Below are 22,820 nucleotides of genomic sequence, written 5' to 3' on the forward strand. Positions count from 1 at the left end.
GGATGGAACTAGTGTATGGGGTGATTGCTGGTTGGTGCGAACTCTGGGCCGAAGGGCCTGTTTCCACAATGTATATTTAAACTAAACTGCAGAGGGAGCCACCGAGCCCGGCCCCTGCTCATCCCCCGCGGACCAGGGAACCGGAGAGGAGGATGGAGGAAGCTGGCGGACGCAAGAGCACGGGCTGGTTGGAGAGTGAACCAGGGTCTTGCCTTTCGCGCTCTCAAGGTCGGCTGCGGGCGGAGCCCACAGGTAAAGGCTGAAGGTGGCCGGGCGAGGAGAGAGACGATGGTTCGCTGGACGATCCGGATGGAGGAGACAGCTGGGGGCCCTGCAGCAGCCTGTGGCTCGCCTGGATCACCGGGGGCCGCTCCAGGAGACAGGGTGCACGTACTGGACTCGACATTAAAAATGTAGCCAAAGCCTGGCAACTCTTGTGTGGGGTCTCAGTGGACTGTTTGTCTGCTCTTTGTTCCATTGGGAATTGTGCTTGGGTGTGGCAAAACCTATCTGAACTGTATGCAAAAAAGAATTTCACTGTACGCCTGTACGTGTAATAATAATAAAGAACCATTGAACAACATTGAAGCATCATCTGTCTACTCCCTCTTCAGATGCTGCCCGCCACGCTGAGTTCCTCCAGCACTTTGTAATTTGTTCAAGATCCCAGCTATTCTCCAGCTGTTTGGAAGTTGATTCGACCTTTACCGACTATCATGCTAAAATGATATTGCATTATGATAGTAATTGTTTTGATGTGTTTATGCTTTATTCTTAATTATTAACTGTATGTTAGTTTTGTCATCTGTGAGCGGAGCATTAAGGCACATTCCTTGTATATGCATACTTGGCCAATAAACTTATTCATTCATTCATTCATTCATTCAATCGTTATAATCTAGCAATCAAAGGCTACTTGGAATGTCATTATCTCTTTAGATGGTGCTTTCTATTTATAGACGGTCATTATCATGGTTAATTCACTTCATGTGATATCAAGAAGCTGCGGAGTATAATGGATCCTGCATTGGATATGGGCCTTGACCACACACCTGTAAGGGCGGCACAGTGGTGCAGCGGTAGAGTTGCTGCCTTACAGCGCAAGGGACCCGGGTTCGACCCTGATTACGGATGCTGTCTGCATGGAGTTTGTGCTTTCTCCCCTGTGACTGCATGGATTTTCTCCGGATGTTCCAGTTCCCTCCCACATTCCAAAGACGCACAGGTTTGTAGGTTAATTGGCTTCGGTAAAATTAGAAATGGTCCCTAATGTGTAGGATTGTGCTGGTGTGTACGGGGTGATCACTGGTTGGCACGGACTCGGTGGGCCGAAGGGCCTGTTTCCGCACTGTATCTCTAACGTCTAAAGTGCAAAGACCAGTTGTATCGCTGAAAACCTGCGCTCCAGAACTAGTCTGGTTTCTAGGGTTAGTACACTTGCATCTACCCAGCAAACTTGGAAAGCTTCCCAATTGTATCAGCCTACAAATATCGGGACAGTTTCAATCCTGTCATCACCCCATCAGTCTACTTCCATGGGGCAGTATCTGAAGGACATTAATGTGGGCAGTGCGATCAAATGTCACTTTTTCATCAGTAACATGAGTCATGTTGACTTTATTACCCAGGGCCACATTGGTGAATTACAGCTCGAATCCTAGCGTGGACTCCAAGAATTATGTAATTGTGACAGCCCTGCGCACAGGCAGCACTGAATGGAATGTGACATCACAAAATCTGGGTACAATTGGAATTAATGGGAATCAGGGGAGACGAATAAATTGAATTATGATGAGCAAAGGAAAAGAATTACGGTTGACACAAGAAACTGCAGAAGCTGGAATTTGAGTGCTGGAGCAACTCAACATGTCAGGCAGCATCTGTGGAGGAGATGGGCCCATGACGTTTTGGGTCGGGACTCTTCTTCAGACTCATTCATTGTGGGTTAAGGCTGTTGGGGCTGATTATCTTGGGCTCAGAGCATGCAGCCTTCAGGTCATTCTCCTCGTCACATCCACTTTAAGCTGCTTCACCACTGACATTCCTTCAACATAGAAGTAGGGATGCAACTGCAAACTAAAGACTTACAAATCTTCAGTTGCATTTACAACTCCACAGATAATGAAGAAGCAAGGAACTGCAGATGCTGTTTTACAAAAGAAAGCACCCAAGCGCTGGAGTAACTCAGTGCATCAGGCAATATCTCTGGAGAACATGGATCGGTGACATTTCGGGTCAGGACTCTTCTTCAGATTGAAGGGTCTGAAGAAGGGTCCTGACCTGAGATGTCACATATCCATGTTCTCCAGGGACGCTGCCTGACCTGCTGAGTTACTTCCGCACTCTGTGTCTTCCTCAGATAATGAGGTCTCCTGAAGCAAATGCAGACAACTGAGCTGGTAAAATGAAAGCAACACTTGCACCATGGCTGGCCAGACACCGATCATCTCCAGTAAAAGGGAGTCTTGCCATTTCACGTTGGCATCATATGGTGTGAAGGTTGCCAGATTCCCGTCGTCCACGCCCTGTGGTCAGGGCAACGATTAGAAGTTAAGGGAACAAGAGCATGCATACCGTAATAACCAGGGCTGGCTGGGAATTCTGCAGTGACTGACTCATCTCCTGGCTCCTCAAAGTCTTTCCCCCACTCAAGGAACTAACCACAAGCAAGCCTTAAACATTCACTCGCTCCACAACTGGAGTATGTCAGTCATCTGCCACAAGATGCATTGCAGCAACTTGCCAATGCTCTTTGACAGTGTCTCCCAAACCTACAAACATGGGGGATTCAACATGTCCCTGGCTTATTAGTACTCTGCCTGGTGGTGTTTCAACTTTCTAAAGGTCTTGTTGTTACCGCCTAAATAACGAATTGCAGCAATTCCCCAAGCCTATTACTTCCTTTTGTCTCCCTCTGTTGAACCGTGGTGCTACATTGGTAGTTTTCCAAGCTTCGAGGATCTCTCCAGTACCCATGGAATTTGGGAAGATTACAACCACTACATCCACTATCTCTACAGCCACCTTAAGATCCTAGGATGCAGGTCACCTTGTCCAAGAAACTTGTCAATCTTTAAGTCTGTTAGTTTGTCTAGTGTATTGTTCCCGGTTGGCGAGATTGTTTGAAGTTTCCTCTCCCCAGTGCCACAATATTATTAGAATAATTTTAATCTTCTGCTGTGAAGATCAATCTATGTTCTGCCCCTTCTGTATTTCCCATTATTAATTCCCCAGTCTGCATTGTCAACCAAGGTTGAATTGTTGATTATTTGTACCATACAAGTTCTTTTTTGCCCTATGGTCTATCTTCTGTTAGAGGGATACCTTCCCTTGACATTCAATGATATTACCATCATTGAGTCCTGCACTCTCAATATCTTGGGACTTACAATTAACCAGAAAGTAAATAGGTCCAGGTATAAATCCCACGGACAGGCACAAGATGCCGGAGTAACTCAGCGGGTCAGGCAGCATCTCTGGAGAAAAGGAATAGGTGATGTTTTGGGTCGGAACCCCTTCTTTTTCTTCAGAGATACTTCCTGACCTGCCAGGTTGCTCCAGCATTTTACATCTGTCTTTGGTATGGACCAGCATCTGCAGTTCTTTACTGCACATATAAATACCATGGCTTGGACAGGTCAAAGACTGGGTATCTCGGGTAAGTATTGACCGCCTGACACAAGATACAAGTCAGGAGCAGAGTGAAATACTCTCCACATACTTCGGCGAATGCCCTTTAACCCTTGAGAAACCTGACAACTTCCAGGACAAAGCAGTCCAATCGATTGGCATGCTCTCAACAACCCAAAACATTTATTCCCTCAATCACTGACGAATGGTGGTAGTATTTACAAAATCAACTTCAGTTATTTATCCCTTCCAAATCCATGGCCTCGACCACCAAAAAGGGAGGGTAATGTGTGGCTGGAACCATCACCATCTTCAGGGTCCCCTTCAAATGGTACACCATTCTGTCCTTGAAGCACATATTCAATTCTACATCACCATTGAGTCTAAGTCTGGAACTCCTTCCCCAACAGCACTATGGAAGTACTTTACTAGATGGACTGCAGCAGATCAAGAAGGTGACTCCTTATCTTCCCAAGGGATATTAGGGATGGACCATGAATATTTGCTTTGGCAGCAATTCTCAAATCACAAAACTGAATAAAAAAATAAGTCTGTGGGCACTGAGTTTGTACCTTACAAGTTGGTTGAGTAGTTTCCCATGTGCAAATAGATTGGTTAGCATTTGACCAGCTATCAAAAACTACTTTGTAAATCTGTGGAAGTCTCTGCCTCAGAAGGCAGTGGAGGCCAATTCTCTGGATGCTTTCAAGAGAGAGTTAGATAGAGCCTGAACATCCCTGAACATTGACAACTATCTGTGAACATTGACAACTGGAGGGAGAAGGAATACCTGGAGTATTGTATGCAGTTTTGGTCACCTAATTTGAGGAAGGACACTCTTGTTATTGAAGGAGTGCACCAGGTTAATTCCCGGGATGACGTATGATGAAAGAATGGATCAACTGGGCTTGTATTCACTGGAATTTAGAAGGATGAGAGGGAATCTTATAGAAACATATAGAATTCTTAAGGGATTGGACATGCTAGATGCAGGAAAAATGTTCCCCATTTTGAGGGAGACCAGAACCAGGGTCACAGTTGAAGAATAAGGGGTAGGTCATTTAGGACAGAGATGAGGAAAAGCTTTTTCACCCAGAGAGACAATAGACAATAGGTGCAGGAGTAGGCCATTTGGCCCTTCGAGCCTGCACTGCCATTCAATGTGATCATGGCTGATCATTCACAATCAGTACGAGTTCATTAAGAGCTCTATCTAACTCTCTCTTGAAAGCATCCAGAGAATTGGTCTCCACTGCCTTCTGAGGCAGAGAATTCCACAGATTTACAACTCTCTGAGTTGTGAATCTGTGGAATTCTCTGCCACAGAAGGCAGTGGAGGCCAATTCCCTGGATGTATTCAAGAGAGAGTTGTATATAGCACTTAGGGCTGACGGAATCAAGGGAAATGAGGAGAAAGCAGGAACAGGGTACTGATGCTGGATGATCAGCCATCATCATTTTGAATGGTGGTGCTGGCTCCAAGGGCCGAATGGCCTACTCCTGCACCTATTTTCTATGATTCTATCTTTGTTGAGATTCAGCGGCCGAGAAGAACAGAAAGCTGGCTGCATACAGCTCCACCTCCCTGTTTCCAGAATGAAGTGTTCAGCGATACTTTGCTCTGTCTGAGAAAACTAACATGCACATCTCTAAACGTCAGGCAAATGGAGCTGCCATAACAAAGAAAACACTCATTCTCTATTTTGAAACTCAAGAATGTGTTCTTTAGCTTGAGAGTTTATCTTCAGGAGCCTTTCAAGCGAATCTCACGAGATTTTATGATGCTTAAGTAGAATATCTGGAGAAATGATTTTGACTCTTCCATTAGCAGCTACTTGTACGAGGTTCATTGTTTAAATATCGGCCAACCCTGAGGGATGATGTTATGGGTTCTGTATGCAGCTGTAGCAACAACCAATCTCCGGGGTACCGAGGGCCTGATGATCTCCACAAGCAGCTTTGATATGTCCGAGAAATTAGCAACTGCTTGAAGCCGGTGAGAAAATCACCGCTGGGTAAATGTGAGCTCAGACCCTCAGCAGTTGGACGGCATTAATCTAACCAATGCAAAAACACTGGTTTCCTTTGTACCAGATATACCAATGTGCAGTGCTTCTACAAAACCAATGGATTAACGAGGAACTGAGCAAAACAAAGTGCTGGAGAAACCCAGTGGGTCAGGCAGCATCCCTGGAGGGAATGCACAGGCAAAGCTTTGGGTCGGGACCCTTCTTCAGACTGATTTATCACACTAATAAGGAACTGAAGCAGTATTAAACTGTTAAGCTCTGAAACTTTAATGAAAATGAATTTTTAATGAGTTGCAAGGACTCATAGAGTCATTGAGCCATACAGCACAGAAACAGGCCCTTCGTATCCATGGCGATCAAGTTGGCATTCTGGGCTAGTTCCATTTACCTGCATTTGGCCCATATTCCACTGAACTCTTCCCATCCATATGTCTGTTCAAATATCTTTTAATTGCATGATATCCAGCCAGCAAAAAGACTATAACATGATTCATGTTACGATTTCAGCATCTTTGTCCAGTCCCCTCCCCTGACATCGGTGTGAAGAAGGGTCTCGACCCGAAACGTCACCCATTCCTTCTCTCCAGAGATGCTGCCTGACCTGCTGAGTTGCTCCAGCATTTTGTGCCGACCTTAGATTTCTTGGTTATGGATGTTGACGTGATCTACTGAAATATAAGGTCGGCACAAAATGCTGGAGCAACTCAGCGGGTCAGGCAGCATCTCTGGAGAGAAGGAATGGGTGACGTTTCGGGTCGAGACCCTTCACACCGATGTCAGGGGAGGGGACTGGACAAAGATGCTGAAATGGTGCCATGTAACACGCTCTGCACCTAATTAGATACTGCTTGGTTGCTTCCATATGAAGAGTGGCTGTTTCTGGCAGTTCACCACCATTTTCAGTGGCTAACCGCAGCAGTCGACTAGGGTTCCATAAATAATTACATTTTGGCTGCACTGTAGATACTCATTTGGGATAAAAACAACTCGGATTATTTGCTTGGTTTGGGGAAGAATCTGAAAACAAAATAGTTTATCAAGAGACGTCTCGTATCTGAAAATAATTTTGTCGTGGTAAAATGGGATTCATAAAACGACAGTTTACAAATCCAGGCCAGATTTTTATCCATATATGGGAAGATTTGAGTTCTCATGAATCAACCTTCTGCCGATGACCTGGTGAGGGACATCCAGTAGCAACATAAAGGGAAATGTGGAACATTTGTTCCAATCACTTGTCTGGCATATCAAGTAATATTTCCAGAGGTGTGTAGGCTTAATTGTTCCAAATCTAGTTGCCATCCCCGTGATGAGAAACATCTTGGAAGCATGTGGTGGAGATCCTGGTGCGACTCTATCTCAAAGCTTTAGACTCACCGAATCCTCACTGGCTGGTGTGTCCTGAGGCACGCTGAGGGTCTCGATCTCCTTACTGTCCACTGCTCAGATGCTTCGGCAACCTTTGCACATTCACTCAGCGACCAGCTGGGTTTCCTCCAGGTGCCCTGGTTTCCTCCGACATCCCAAAGACACGCAGGTCAAACAGTAAAGCGGCCACTGTCAATTGACCCCAGTGTGTAGGCGAGTGGTAGAATCTGAGGGACTCGAAGGGACTGTGGGAGAACAAAAATGGCTTTGGTGTAAATGGGTGTCTGATGGTGGGTGCAGATTCGGTGGTCTAATGAGCCTGTTTCTGTGCTGCATGCAAGCTGATTAGAAGCTGTGTCTAATTGTTTGAAACCGGCTTTTAATGCTAAGATTAAATTCATTTACATTTTCCAGCCTCAGTGTGTTAGTACAGGACAAAGTGCATTACAACTAATAAAGTGCCTCTGAAATGTAGACATGGATCCCTGAGTTCCCAATTTGACGATACCTTATAGACAATAGACAATAGACAATAGGTGCAGGAGGAGGCCATTCGGCCCTTCGAGCCAGCACCGCCATTCAATGTGATCATGGCTGATCATTCTCAATCAGTACCCCGTTCCTGCCTTCTCCCCGTACCCCCTGACTCTGCTATCCTTAAGAGCTCGATCGAGCTCTCTCTTGAATGCATTCAGAGAATTGGCCTCCACTGCCTTCTGAGGCAGAGAATTCCACAGATTCTCAACTATCTGACTGAAAAAGTTTTTCTTCATCTCCGTTCTAAATGGCCTACCCCTTATTCTTAAACTGTGGCCCCTTGTTCTGAACATGTTTCCTGCCTCTAACGTGTCCAACCCCTTAACAATCTTATACGTTTCGATAAGATCCCCTCTGATCCTTCTAAATTCCAGTGTATACAAGCCTAGTCGCTCTGGACCATAAGGTCCTAAACACTACAGTGGACCAGATAGTCAAATATACACGACCAGCTGATGTTTTAACGTTTGAAAAGGAGGAGGACTGCAGATACTGGGAATCAGAAATACTTAAAATATTGTTCATCAGCCTTGTCAAGATATGTTGGGAATGGCTGAGAGGAATCAGAAAAGTTTAGTTGTCATAATGTACCAGCAACGAAACAATGAAATTCTTACTGCAGCAGAAAAGGCCCTGTAAACGCAATATACATAGATAATACATAATAATCAATAATACAAAAAAATCAGTGATACTAACACTAGGTAACCATAGTAGTGGTTTTCACTGCACCTCGGTGCACATGATAAAAAACTAAACTGAACGGAACTATTGCAAAACCAAAGACACAGCCCCTAGAAGATCACAGTTGCTGAGGTTTGTGTTGTGCAGCATTCAAGAACATAGAAACATAGAAAATAGGTGCAGGAGTAGGCCATTCGGCCCTTCGAGCCTGTACCGCCATTCAATATGATCATGGCTGATCATCCAGCTCAGTAACCTGTACCTGCCTTCTCTCCATACCCCTTGATCCCTTTAGCCACAAGCGCCACATCTAACTCCCTCTTAAATATAGCCAATTAACTGGCCTCAACTACCTTCTGTGGCAGAGAATTCCACAGACTCACCACTCTCTGTGTGAAGAAATGTTTTCTCATCTCGGTCCTAAAAGACTTCCCCCTTATCCTTAAGCTGTGACCCCTAGTTCTGGACTTCCCCAAACCTGTTGGTTGTTGGGAAGAATCTGTTCCTGAACCTGGAGGTCACAGTTTTCAGGCTCCTGTACCTTCTTCTCAATGATAGCAGTGAGATGAGAGCGTGGCTAGAGTGGTGTGGGATTTTGACGATAATAGCTGCCTTTTTTAGGTTTTGTCTACTAAAGGTCCCTCCGATGTTGGGGAAGTTGGGACCCGCGATGGACTGGTTAGTTTCCACCACTCCTTGCAGTCTCCTTTGTTCCTTGGCGTTTGAGTTGCTAAGCCAGGCTGCGATGCATCTAGTCAGTATGCTCTCTCCTCTACCCCTCTACAACTAAGTTCGTCGCCATCTGCACAATACCTCCGATTCACATCCCATCCCATTTGGAAATACAATGCCGTTCCTGCATCGCCACTGGCTGTAAATCCTGGACATCTCCACCCATGGGGGATTGAAATGCTCCCTAGCAATGACTATCCTCATTGGTATCACTGTCTTGGCTTCTGTGCAATGATCATGTGGGCTGGTAATATTGCGTACCGAGGAGGCAGTGACTTTAAGAGAGATGAAAATGAGAGGGAAATGTTCACAGCAGAACTGCACAAAGTTGTTTCCATTTTTTCTGTGCAATCTGCAAGGGGAATGTTTAACCCTGATGCTGCACATTGTGTGCAGAGTAACTTCCTCTACTGTGGCACTCACTTGCTTTCATTTAATATGATGCATCACGTGGGCACGGTGGCGTGGCCGTAAAGCTACTGCCTTCGAACGCCGGTTCAAAACTGACTACGGGTGATGTCTGAACGGAGTTTGTACGTTCTCCCCATGACCTGCGTGGGTTTCCTCCAAGATCTTCAGTTTCCTCCCACGCTCCAAACACATGCAAGTTTGCTGGTTAATTGGCTTGGTGTAAATGTAAAAATTGTCCCGAGGCAGGTGTGCAGGGTAGTGTTAATGTGCGGGGATCACTGGCCGGTACGGACTCCATAGACAATAGACAATAGGTGCAGGAGTAGGCCATTCGGCCCTTCGCGCCAGCACTGCCATTTACTCGGTGGGCTGAAGGGCCTGTTTCCGCGCTGTACTAAACTAAACTAAACTAAATATCATTAGTTTGGGGTGGGGAGAGGGGAGACGCGAAGAGGATGCTCTCCCTACAGGTAACATTCACTCTTGCCAGGGACCATATCATGTACTTAAGTTCCTTTTCGTTCCGTGATGGTCTGCCAAATACAACTAAACTAAAGCAAACAGACATTTTCATAATTCTAAATATCCTTGAGAATGTTGTTTAGTTTATTGGAATTGCATGTGTCCCGTGGGATTCATCTGTACACACTAATGTTATATATTCATGTTGGTTATAATCCAATATTGTGCCATATGTCCTGTCATATTGTATCAAATATCCCATTTATTACAGCCGCCACTGTACTCTGATTGATCGTGCCAGCGCTGACATTTCCACGGCTCCTCCCAGATTGTCCCCTTGCCCATTACCCTACTTGATGACACTCAGTAAAATATACCACCCCCACCCTCCCCAGAGTGCTGATTGTGTCCGAGAGGTTTGAGAGCTGGGGCAGTCCTGGGGATTCTCAGCGATTGCCAGCAGCCCTGGAGCTGAGGCACCTCTTGTGTCAAGTATATTTTCATTTATTTGTACTTTCTCGAGAAGCTTCCAATTAAATTAGCCTGATATTACCAAGGCCTCGAGACCCCCACTGTTAGCAGTGGGCTCCTCCATCCCCACAGGCCCGAGCCCCTACCCCATTGGGATCCAGTGCGCCTGCTGAGTTCATAGAGTCATGTGACCAGTACTTTCAGAAATGACCTTAAAAGTCCACGTTCTGGCTGACAGCAAACTAAATCTAATGTGTGGGAAGGAACTGCAGATGGCAGTTATGCTGGAGTAACTCAGCGGGACAGGCAGCATCTCTGGAGAGAAGGAACGGGTGACGTTTCGGATCAAGACCCTTCCTCCGTTCTGCCTATCCCGCTGAGTTACTCCAGCATTTTGTGTCTATCTTCAAACTAAATCTAAACCAAGATAACAACAAAACCTGATATAAGCATGCGGTGAAGAATATTGCGATTCCAATTCTACATTATACTGCTATTTCCAGAGTGCAGGGCAATGTATTAAATACTTTACAAGGATCCCTGGATGGCTTTTTTCCTTGAATCTTTTGCCTCTTAAATCTAGATATTTAGCTCACATGCCTGGACCAGATAGTCCATTGAGTGAGAACATTTAAGAATTTAACTTTGAAAATTTAAACAAAACATTTGCTTGAGAATGCGCTATGTCAGAGATTACGGGGAGAAGGCAGGAGAATGGGGTTAGGAGGGTGAGATAGATCAGCCATGATTGAATGGCAGAGTAGACTTGATGGGCCGAATGGCCTCATTCTACTCCTATCTATTAAGAATAAGGGGTAGGCCATTTAGGACTGAGATGAGGAAAAACATTATCACCCAGCGAGTTTTGAATCTGTGGAATTCTCTGCCACAGAAGGCAGTGGAGGCCAATTCACTGGATACATTCAAGAGAGAGTTAGATATAGCTCTTAGGGCTAACGGAATAAAGGGATATGGGGAGAAAGCAGGAATGGGATACTGATTTTGGATGATCAGCCATATCATATTTAATGGCGGTGGAGCCTCGAAGGGCTGAATGGCCTACTCCTGCACCTATTTTCTATGTTTCTATCACATGGTCTTTTGATCTTGTCTGAGAATAAATTCAGCGTGGTTTGAGTGAAAGTTAGATGAGACACAAGTGTCAGATGTTTGTGCAGAGATGTTTCTGCTGCTGCAAGTGGTGAGTGCAGGGTGAGGATTGCATTGCTGAGACACCTACCCTCTCGGAAATATCCCATGGAAGCATGTTGTGTACCCGTAAAGAATACCCGTGACATTCCATTGTCAAGGCCAACTCGTATTACTAACACAACTTGACTATAACTGATTGGCCTGTAAATTCACTCCTGGTCACATAGTAACATCAATACATCCAATGGAGTGAATGCCAGAGGTAAAGTAAGATACACTGATGCGTCCATGTACGATATTTAATGCTGTGGTGGAGGATATATTTCCAGCTCTATTTTGTTTGTCAGAGCTTGTTTTTCCATTTTCCACATTGCTGCTGCGCCTTCACGAATAATTATTTGGCCGTGAAGTGTTTGGGATCTAATAGGTGCTATATAAATGTAAATCTTTTTTCTTTTATTGGCTTTATCTGCCCGGAGATACTAACGCTGAAATGCTTTGCATTCTATATGACACCCAGTAAAGCAGCTGTTTCCACATGTTTTCCCACTGTTATGCAGGGTGATGTAGACTGCTGAGCTTGGGCTGTGGACTATCATGTCTTTGGACATCTTTGTTGCTGGTCAGGAATGGGAGAGTTCAGCTGTCAATGTGATCGTGGTCCCTCTCATCCAATGCAAACTGCAACTGCATGTCCTAGATCTTCGACCCAACAATGTTTAAAATCAGTGATATACTTGCCAAGGCTGATGTTCCACGAGGCAGCCATGTTAGGGGTACGAGTAGTAGAACATAGAGCAGTGCAGCACAGGACCAGCTCCTTTGGCCCACAATGTCTGCATGAAATGTGATGCCAAGTTAGACTCATCCCCTGCCTGCACGTGATCCATATCTCTCCATTCCCCACTTATCCATCTATCTAAAAGCCTCCTATCGTATCTGACTTCACCACCTCTGGCAGCGTGAACCACCACCCACCACCCTCTGTAAAAAGCACCTGTCCAGCACATCTCCTTTAAACTTTGTCCCTCTTACATTAAAACTATGCCATCTCGTCTTTGACATTTCCATCATGGGAAAAAAAATCTGTTTATTCTACTTATGCGTGTCATGATTTCATATAGTTCTCCCAGATCTCTCCTCAGTCTCTGACACTCCAGTGAAAACAATCTAAGTTTGCCCAACCTCTCCTCATAACAGATATTATTCATTCATCCTACCACAGCCAGGGAGCAGTCCTGAACTACTATCTACTTCGTTGGTGACCCTCGGACTAACCTTGATCGGACTTTACTGGCTTTATCTGGCACTAAACGTTATCATGTATCTTATCGTGTATCTGTACACTGTAAATGGCTCGATTGTAATCATGTTTTGTCTTTCCACTGACTGGTTAGCACGTAACAAAAGCTTTTCACTTTACCTCGGTCGGTACACGTGCCAATAATCTAAGCTAAACTGAACTGATCTGATTAATCCAGGCTGCATTCTGCACCCTCTTCAAAACCTCCCCATACTTTCTGCAATTGGGCGACGACCACTGCACGCAATACACCCAATGCAGCTTAACCAGAGTCCGATGAAGCTGCAACATGACTTCCTGACTGCTGTACTTAATGCCCCGACCAAACAACTTCTAGCCATTGATTTCCTTAGTGCATAGATTTTAAACTGGAACAAGACTGGTCAATATCTGCAGCTAGAAGTCTGTGTATGAATGGAAATGTTCACTGAGACTTGACACGAGGCTCTGTGCATTGCACCGGCCAACCCAGGAAGTTAGAACTGCCGCAACAAATGATGCCAGATATATGGATTCTCACCTTTATTTCAGTAAGCATGACTTTCGTACTACATTGGTGCTTTGCAAAACTCCTGGCTGATTCTGATATGTATATTCTTTGAGGGTATGAGCATATCCTTTATGCATGCGTACACTTAGAGTTGGAGAGCTCAGGAGAACGGAAACAGGCCTCTCGACGCATCTTGTCCATGCTGACAACGATGGCATACTGGTTTAGTTCCATTTGCCTACATTTGGCCCATACCCCTCAATCCTTCCAACCTATATATCTGTCCAAATAACTTTTGAAAGTCATAATTGTATCCGCTTCAATCTCCAGAACATAACTTGACTGCACTTGACTTCTCATTTAACTTCAAGCCATATGCACAAGCATGTGAGCAGTTTAGTGACAATATCTCTCTCACATGATCTCTGCATGATCTTTTACTGCACTGACTATCTGTTGCCTGATCTGTGTCGATTATGCTTAGATGCACCGTACTGCGTTCATGTTTTTGAATGACCTTTTCTGTTCTACATTGCAGGCAGCATCCTCAGCATTGAGCAGCCTAGGCCATGTCTACACAGCCATTGGAGACTACCCAAATGCACTGGCCAGTCACAAGCAGTGCGTTCTTCTAGCTAAACAATCCAAAGACGAGCTCTCGGAAGCCAGAGAACTGGGCAACATGGGAGCTGTTTACATAGCGATGGGCGACTTTGAAAATGCAGTGCAGTGCCATGAGCAGCATCTCAGAATTGCCAAGGAGCTGGGCAACAAGCGGGAGGAGGCACGAGCTTACAGCAACCTGGGCAGCGCCTACCACTACCGGAGGAACTTTGACAAGGCAATGTCCTACCACAACCACGTGCTGGAGCTTGCACAGGAGCTGGGCGAGAAGCCCATTGAGATGCGGGCGTACGCGGGCTTGGGCCACGCGGCCCGCTGCATGCAGGACCTGGAAAGAGCAAAGCAGTATCACGAGCAGCAGCTGAGCATCGCGGAGAACCAGAAGGACCGGGCAGCAGAGGGACGAGCTTCCTCCAACCTCGGTAAGAGAGAGCCTCTTGTAGTTTTTTTTGTTTAGTTTAGTTCAGAGATACAGCGCAGAAACAGGCCCTTCGGCCAACCGAGCCCACACCGACCAGCGATCCCCGCATATTAACACTATCCTACGCACTCTAGAGACAATTTACACATGCACCAAGCCAATTAACCTACAAACCTGAACGTCTTTGGAGTGTGGGAGGAAACCAAAGATCTCTCAGAAAACCCACGCGGTCACAGGTAGAACGTACAAACTCCTGACAGGCAGCACTCGTGGTCGGGATCGAACCCGGGTCTCAGACGCTGCAAGCGCTGTAAGGCAGCAACTCTACCACCGTTGGCGCCCTCTGTCCTTTATCCAAACATCTGCCTAGCAAAACGCCTTCCACACCTGAGTTCACCCATTACCTGCCATGCTTTGTCCTTTTGTAGGCGGGAGGATGTACCTTGTGTATGTTGCCTTCTACTCTGAGGATTAGCAACACACAGCCAGGATTTCAATGGTACCTTTATGGGCCTCGAGAAAGCAAAGAAGTCACATTTTGTGATAACAAATTCTGCTATTATAAACTCCTCTGCCTGCATTTGATCCACATCCCTCCATTCCCTGGATATCCATGTGGCACTTCTGAAATGAGACCTATACTTGGATGGGATCTTTGCTTCAGTGAAACCATTAACACAGGAACCTGCACAGTGCAGGTCAACTGCACTGATAATATCTATACCTAATAGTTTGTCCAGATACTTAATGTTGCAGTCCGTCAATGTGGAGTGTCAAGTTTTATGGAACAAACATAAGAAATCAGCCTAAATGATATATATTTTACCAAATATCTCTGAAACGTTGATAGCAGAGAAATTCCAGTGCCCTGTTTCTGATCATGGAGTCAGGCTCTGATAGGGTGCTGGTGGTTAGTGTTGGTGTTAGTGTAGCTGGTTGATGGCAATTAGATGGGCAGTTGGTGATGTGGAGGGAGCTGGGCAAGGTTCACAAGCAGTGTGCTTGTGGGAGGAGGGAAAGAACGGGCGACATAAGGGACTGCAGATATGTGAAGCCAGTCTGCTGGAGGAGCGCAGCATCGGTGGAGGGAATGCACGGAGCACGTTTAGGGTCAGGGCCCTTCACTGGTGATTAGCCAACAATCGGGGATAGGAGGACTTGCGGGATGTTCACCCAGAGAGTTGTGAATCTGTGGAATTCTGCCACACAAGGCAGTGGAGACCAATTTACTGGATGTATTCAAGAGAGAGGTAGATATCGCTCTTTGGGCTAACGGAATCAAGGGATATGGGGAGAAAGCAGGAACAGGGTACTGATTTTGGATGATCAGCCATGATCATATTGAATGGCTGTGCTGGCTCGAAGGGCCAAATGGCCTACTCCTGCACCTATTTTCGGAATGATACTGAAATGCAAGGGTTAGATTACTGTAGGCTGTGTAAATTCAACTTGGTTTCCCTTGAGTTTAGAAGGTAAATGTGGGCGCAAGTGCAAGTGTTTGATATGAAGAAGGAAGACTGGAGAGACTTTCATGTGGTGGGAATAGCAGAGTGCTGGCCCATTGAGAGAGCACATTCAGCAAGGACGTTTCTACACGAAGGGTGAAGGGTGAAGGAAATTTGTAACACAATCATCAATCGGCGGAGAAATCTGGTTAACTTGAAACGTTCAAACCTCAGATTGATATATTTTTGTGAGGTGAGTTCCAGAACATGAGGTTAATCATGGAGTTTGTTATAAATGAGGAGATTACAGGTTCCAAGTCGGAAATTGATTTTCGTCAGATGGAACACCAGGTAGTATGGAACAAAAGTACAGATCAGTCATTATCTAATTAGGTGGTGGTACTGGTTCCTGCGAGGTTAAGTAGTTCACGTTTGTTCCTATTTCTGGTGTCCATATTTTATTTCAAAGGCATCAGAGAAAATGATTGAAGTTGATTGTCGTGAGTGTTAACACCAGCAGAGTTCTCGTTACCTCTCCTGGAGAATTCTCTCTGCGCTGATTTTTCATTGGAGTGTGAGGGGCTCGCGATGGAGTGGCTGAACATGCTCTGTGAAAGGCAGTCTTGTTGTGAATTGTGCACAGTTTCAGGAGTCGTTTACACGTGTACATGCTGGGAGCAGTTCCACTGTTGTTTTAGCTGACAGTGAGAAATACTTCAGACTGCCTCAATGTATGACTCAAACATCTCGCAAAGATCGAGGCCTGTGACTGAGGTTCATACCCTTTAGCCGCCAGGCTTTTTCTGTTACCGATGTTTAATCATTTTAATCATCTCACATAACGGTGGCGTAGCAGTAGAGCTACTGCCTTTACAGTGCCTGAGACCCGGGTTCGATCTTAACTACTTGTGCTTGTCTGCATGGAGTTTGTACGAGACCTGGCTCTCTCCAAAGAAGTACAGGTTTGTAGGTTCATTGGCTTATGTAAAATTGTCCCTAGTGTGTGTAGGGTGGTGTTAATATGCGGGGATCGCTGGCCAGTGCCGAATCGGTGGGCCAAAGGGCCTGTTTCCACGCTGTATCTCTACACTAAACTAAACTGTCGTCAGCTGCAGCAGAGGTCATTAGGGTCCAAAAAAGTCTACTTACGGGGATAGAGTTGTTTGGACAAATTAGGGAGAAAAGAGGGATGTTAGTGATGGACATTTAAACTCTTAGTACAAGAAAATAACTGCAGATGCTGGTACAAATCGATTTATTCACAAAATGCTGGAGTAACTCAGCAGGTCAGGCAGCATCTCGGGAGAGAAGGAATGGGTGACGTTTCGGGTCGAGACCTTTCTTCAGTCTGATGTCAGGGGGGCGGGACAAAGGAAGCGAGCTTTATGCGAGCTTTGTCCAGACCTTCCAGTTGCTGCACTGTTGATTTATTCCGTGCTTTACCACAGGAGCATTAGAAAAGGCCTTGCAATGGGCTTGTTTTCACCAGTCAGTCTCTAAACAAGATAACCAACGCGAAAAAGCCCATATCCACCTGTCAACTGTATTGATCTCATCCTAAAGTTACTTCGCACAGGAACCTTTTAGCCAAATGACTGTAAAACATCTGCAGTGTCTTAATGACTCTGTTACGATGGGCAAGAGGGTTTAATTGTCATATGTACTGGCAATGGAACAATGACATTCTTTCTTGCTGCAGATTAACAGACCTGCAAACGCAATTACACGCAAATAAATAAACAATAATCAATAATGCAATCAATTAATAATGCAATCAGTAATGCTAGATAACCAGGGTAGCGTAAAAACTGAAGTCTGTACTGCAACCAAAGACACAGTCCATGGAGGATCACATTCGCGGAGGTTAGTGTTGTGCAGCGTTCAACAGCCTGATGCTTGTTGGGAAGAAGCTGTTCCTGAACCTGCAGGTCACGGTTTTCAGGCTCCTGCACCTTCTTCCCGATGGCAGCAGTGAGATGAGAACGTGGCCAGGGTGCTGTGGGTCCCTGCTTGCTGCTTTTATACAATCATTATTTTTTTTTATACAATTGTATCAGATTGGCTCAAAGTTGGTATTTATAAACAGAACAATCACTAGTAAATTCCAGGATTATATAAAACAATCTTCTGAAATCTGGAAATCATTAATTACCGAGAATACATGGAAACAACATTTGTATAATGTGTGCTTGGAGCATCCATCAATAAAAGATCGGACCATGAATTTGTTCAATCTTTGCTCTGGTATCTCAGAATGGCGATGAGATGACATCCGATAAGATTTTAGATGAATGAGTATACAAACACCAAATTCACATTATTAGACGTAGAATCCTTTGTGGGGTTAAATTGTATTCTGAATATTTCTGTCTTCAGGGCCCACTCCCAACGTGAAAATTCTGACAGCCGACATTTCGGTCTGTGCAGTCTAACATATTGGAGTGGGAATATTCTGCTACGGGGTTAGATTTATTACCACTGCATGATCAGTCTTATTGCCCAGTGGGGCATTTTTAAACATTTTACTTTTTCATTGTGCTTTTGACACATTACTTTCTACCCTGCAGCCACAGAAATATGATTATTTTTTGATCTTCTGGATACCTGTCGTATATGCATGGCTCCAACTCAGTGATTAGTTTCCTTGTGCTCAGCATGGTTGTGCTGCTGTTTGGAGCCACGCGATGATGCAGAATGCAGACGTTTTCAATTTAACGACTGCTGTTTACGTATCCTGGTCTAAACATTGATGCTGTAGAACAAAAATCGTCATTTATTCACAAAATGCTGGAGTAACTCAGCAGGTCAGGCAGCATTTCAGGAGAGAAGGAATGGGTGACATTTCGGGTCGAGACCCTTCTTCAGACTGAATACAATAGAATACAATACAATATATCTTTATTGTCATTGTACCCAGGGGTACAACGAGATTGGGAATGCGCCTCCCATTCGATGCAATAATTTAATTAATTTAGACAACAGCAACCCAACGAAACAATTGTAACAGTTTTAGACAGGATAAAGTGCAAGTTGATGTATGCGTTGTGACCATCCGGCTCAGCAGGACCGGTTCATAGCAGCTATGGCCCTGGGGATGAAGCTGTTCCTGAGTCTGGAGGTGCGGGCGTAGAAGGCCTTGTATCGTCTGCCCGATGGAAGGAGTTCGAACAGACTGTTGCAGGGGTGTGAAGAGTCTTTGTGGATGCTGGTGGCTTTTCTGAGGCATCGTGTGTTGTAGATGCCCTCCAAGTCTGGTAGCTGTGTTCCGATGGCCCTCTGAGCTCTATGGACTACCCGCTGTAGAGCTTTCCTTTCTGCCTCCGTGCAGCTGAGGTACCACACAGGGATGCCATGCGTTAGGATGCTCTCTATGGTGAAGCGGTAGAAGGTCGTCAGCAGCTGTTGGGGTAGACCAGACTTTTTCAGTGTTCTTAGGTAGAACAGTCTTTGCTGTGCCTTCTTGACCAGCGCAGCAGTGTTATTGGACCACGTTAGGTCCTCCGAAATGTGAGTGCCCAGAAACTTGAAGCTGGACACTCTCTCCACACTGTCCCCGTTGATAGAGATCGGGGCATATTCCCCGTTATGTGACCTACGGAAGTTGATGATCAGCTCCTTGGTCTTGGTGGTATTTAGGGACAGGTTGTTATCCGAGCACCAGTCCGCCAGGTTCTGCACCTCCGCTCTGTATTTTGTTTCATCCCCGTTGGTGATAAGCCCGATCACCGTTGTGTCGTCTGCAAACTTGACAACGGTGTTGGTCTCGAATGCAGGAACACAGTCGTGTGTGAAGAGGGAGTAGAGCATGGGGCTCAAAACACAGCCCTGTGGTGTGCCGGTACTCAGGGTGATAGTGGAGGACAGGTGCGGGCCCATTCTCACTGCCTGCGGTCGCTCCATCAAGAAGTCCAGGATCCAGTCACATAATGACGAGCTGAGGCCTAGCTGGTGGAGTTTGGTGATGAGCTTGGTGGGGATGACCGTGTTGAAGGCGGAGCTATAGTCAATGAATAGCATCCTCGCGTACGTCCAGCATCCCTGTCTCTCCAGTTGAGTCAGGACAGTGTGAAGAGCCAGAGAGATGGCATCCTCTGTGGATCTATTTGCCCTGTATGCAAATTGATGTGGGTCCAGTGAGTCAGGGATGCTGGATTTGATGTGTGAGAGGACCAGCCTTTCAAAGCACTTCATGATTATAGGAGTTAGGGCAACCGGGCGGTAGTCGTTCAGGTTGGAGATCTTGGCTTTTTTCGGCACCGGCACTATGGTAGCCGACTTCAGGCACTTGGGGACCATAGCCAGAGATAATGACAGGTTAATGATCCTGGTGAATACCTCAGCCAGCTGTTCAGCACAGTCCTTCAGTACCCTTCCTTGAACTCCATCCGGGCCTGCAGCCTTGCGTGGGTTGACCCTTTGCAGGGCACGTTGTACCTCCTGTGTGCTCAGTTGCAAGACCTGTCCCACCACCTCGGCTGGGGTTCTTCCACTCAAGGTGGTTTTGCCAGTTTCGAAGCGGGCAAAGAAGGTGTTAAGCTCGTTGGTCAGTGCCATATCGCTGTGGGGGCAGGCAGGGCTGCTCGTAGCCAGTGATGTCCCTGACACCCTGCCACATGCTTCTGGTGTCCGTGGTGTTGAAGTGGTCTCGACCCGAAGGGTCTCGACCCGAAACATCACCCATTCCTTCTCTCCTGAGATGCTGCCTGACCCGCTGAGTTATTCCAGCATTTTGTGAATAAATACCTTCGATTTGTACCAGCATCTGCAGTTATTTTCTTACAAAAATCGTCATGATCATTTAGATGGATGGAAAGAGGGAGAGAAGGGGGGAGAGGGGAGAGATAATGGGAATGATGCAGATGAACGTAAACAACAATGGATTGAAAGACAAATAGATTATTTAGTTTCCATTTCTGATTTGACATTTTTCTTCATGGATAGTTGGACTTTGAATGGAAATAATACCTCTTTCAAACAAAGAGTGTCTGGAAGTGCGGATTGTGAGCAAGGCGATCAATAGTTTTTAGTTTTAGAGACACAGCGCAGAAACAGGCCCTTCGTCCCACCGGGTCCGCACCCACCATTAATACTATCCTACACATGCGAGGGATTATTTTTACATTTATACAAAGCTAATTAACCTACAAACCTATACTTCTTTGGAGTGTGTGAGGAAACCGAAGATCTCGGAGAAAACCCATGCAGATCAAGGGGAGAATGTACAAACCACACAGATAGGACCCGTAGGACTGCTCTCTGATGCTGTAAGGCAGCAACTCTACCACTGCGCCATCATGCCGCTGAGGTACAGACGGGATATTGGGCTCAAGGGATGACCTGCTTGCCAAAAGATGACCAGACAATGGGTGATAGTGGGGGAGAATCAGAGGAAAGGAGTGTCAGACTATAGATATCAGACACGGCAGATGATAGACTAGACTCTTACACCGGCCCTGCTCTGTCCTGAGAACACTTGATTAGCCATGTTTAAAAGCACGAAGTAGAAACCACATTTTGATACAGAGACTGCACAATTGTGCAGCCAAAAAGTAAATGGTACATTATCATGAGGAGAGTCTGCTTATAAAACTGCTTGCTATTTTGAGCTCCCTTGATATTGCCGTTGAATGTCCACTATTATGTACTGTAATAAAAGTAGGATATTTAGTGAATGTCACGTGGTATTTTCTACCACTTTTTTTCCGTAAAGTTTAAGGATAAATGCAGACAAACGTTATGATGGCCGGATTCCAGAGGGGCATGAATGCAGGAACCTCATAGTTACTGCTCGTTACCTGTAATTGCTGACAAAGGGAAACATATCTCTGGGAGACGGACACAAAGTGTTGGAGTAACTCAGCAGGTCAGGCAGCATCTCTGAAGAAAAATACGCTTTGGGTCTGACACCTTCTTTGGACTGGAAGTAAAGGTGGGGTGGCGGCGGGGGGGGGAAAAACTGGAGGCGAGAAAAGGCCAGAACAAATGACCTTGGGAAGGGTGTGGCCCATAATGGCCCACTGTTGGCTGGTTAACAAGAGAGATGCAAGAATGCGGGCAGTGGAACTGGTAGGATGACGAGGGTGGGGGAGAGAATGCAGGGGTTATTTGAAATGAGAGAAAACAACGTTCATACCACTGGGTTGTCAGCTGCCCAAGTGAAATATGAGGTGGTGTTCTCTGGGAGAGCTGCAATAGCTGGTCTCAATGGATCTCGGAGATTGGTGAGTATCTGACTTGCTGCTACACGGCAGAGTGTTTCAGAACCCCCAGCGCAGCGTGTTATTTTTCATGTTCTACGGCAGGAATGGAGGCGCCATGTTAGAGTGACCGGGAACCAGTGTCCCCTGATAACACATGCCACCCAGCATTTCTGCTACCATTGGTACATTCACTGAGGAATAGTAGGAAAATAACTGCAGATGCTGGTTCAAATCAAAGGTATCACAAAATGCTGGAGTAACCCAGCGGGTCAGGCAGCATCTCAGAAGAGAAGGAATGGGTGACGTTTCGGGTCGAGACCTTTCTTCACTGAGGAATAAGCAAGTGGATCTCTTGCCGCAGGGCCCAGGGGGAGAAGCTGCAATGTGCCATTTGCTGCAAAGCGGTGGAAAATACAAGGACAATAACAGTCGCTGTGGCCTGAAACCTGGGTGCGCGCCTTACGACAGGGCTACTTGCCAGACCGCTTCATGTCTACGATCCAATGCATCAGTAACTCTTGTGGCATTACGATATTGGTCCTCTAAAATGTTCATAAAAGCACACACGTGCTGGAGTGCACGTCGTCATGTGTGTTTTTGTGTAATGCTGCATTCCTTGCATCATCAAAATGACCTGCCGGGGTTGTTGTGGGAGAGGAGGAGTGCGTAAGTGAAAGGTTCCTTTCTCGAATGCTTGCTTTCCGCGGAGGGTCAGAGTAGAAGGGGGGGCTTCAGTTGTGTTTTTAGCATTCACTCAATGTGCGCGGCCAGGTGGAGGGGGAAAATTGAAACAGCATGGAGAGAAGGAATGAAAACCTCACAGATGTCAATTCTTTTTTAATATTACAATGAAAGTAATA

General features: G+C 45.8%; 1 protein-coding gene across 2 annotated transcripts in view; it reads left to right on the forward strand.

The window, feature by feature from the left end:
- The window catches only part of ttc28 (tetratricopeptide repeat domain 28), a 394,517-nt gene that overhangs the window by 185,126 nt on the left and 186,571 nt on the right, over positions 1 to 22,820 (forward strand). For both annotated transcript variants that reach the window (XM_078421482.1, XM_078421484.1), the window contains exon 5: positions 13,809 to 14,316. In XM_078421482.1, coding sequence (XP_078277608.1) covers positions 13,809 to 14,316 — 508 coding nt within the window. The remainder of the gene's footprint in view (positions 1 to 13,808; positions 14,317 to 22,820) is intronic.

The sequence above is a fragment of the Rhinoraja longicauda genome, chromosome 25, assembly GCF_053455715.1.
Source record: "Rhinoraja longicauda isolate Sanriku21f chromosome 25, sRhiLon1.1, whole genome shotgun sequence".
Taxonomy (NCBI): Eukaryota; Metazoa; Chordata; class Chondrichthyes; order Rajiformes; family Arhynchobatidae; genus Rhinoraja; species Rhinoraja longicauda.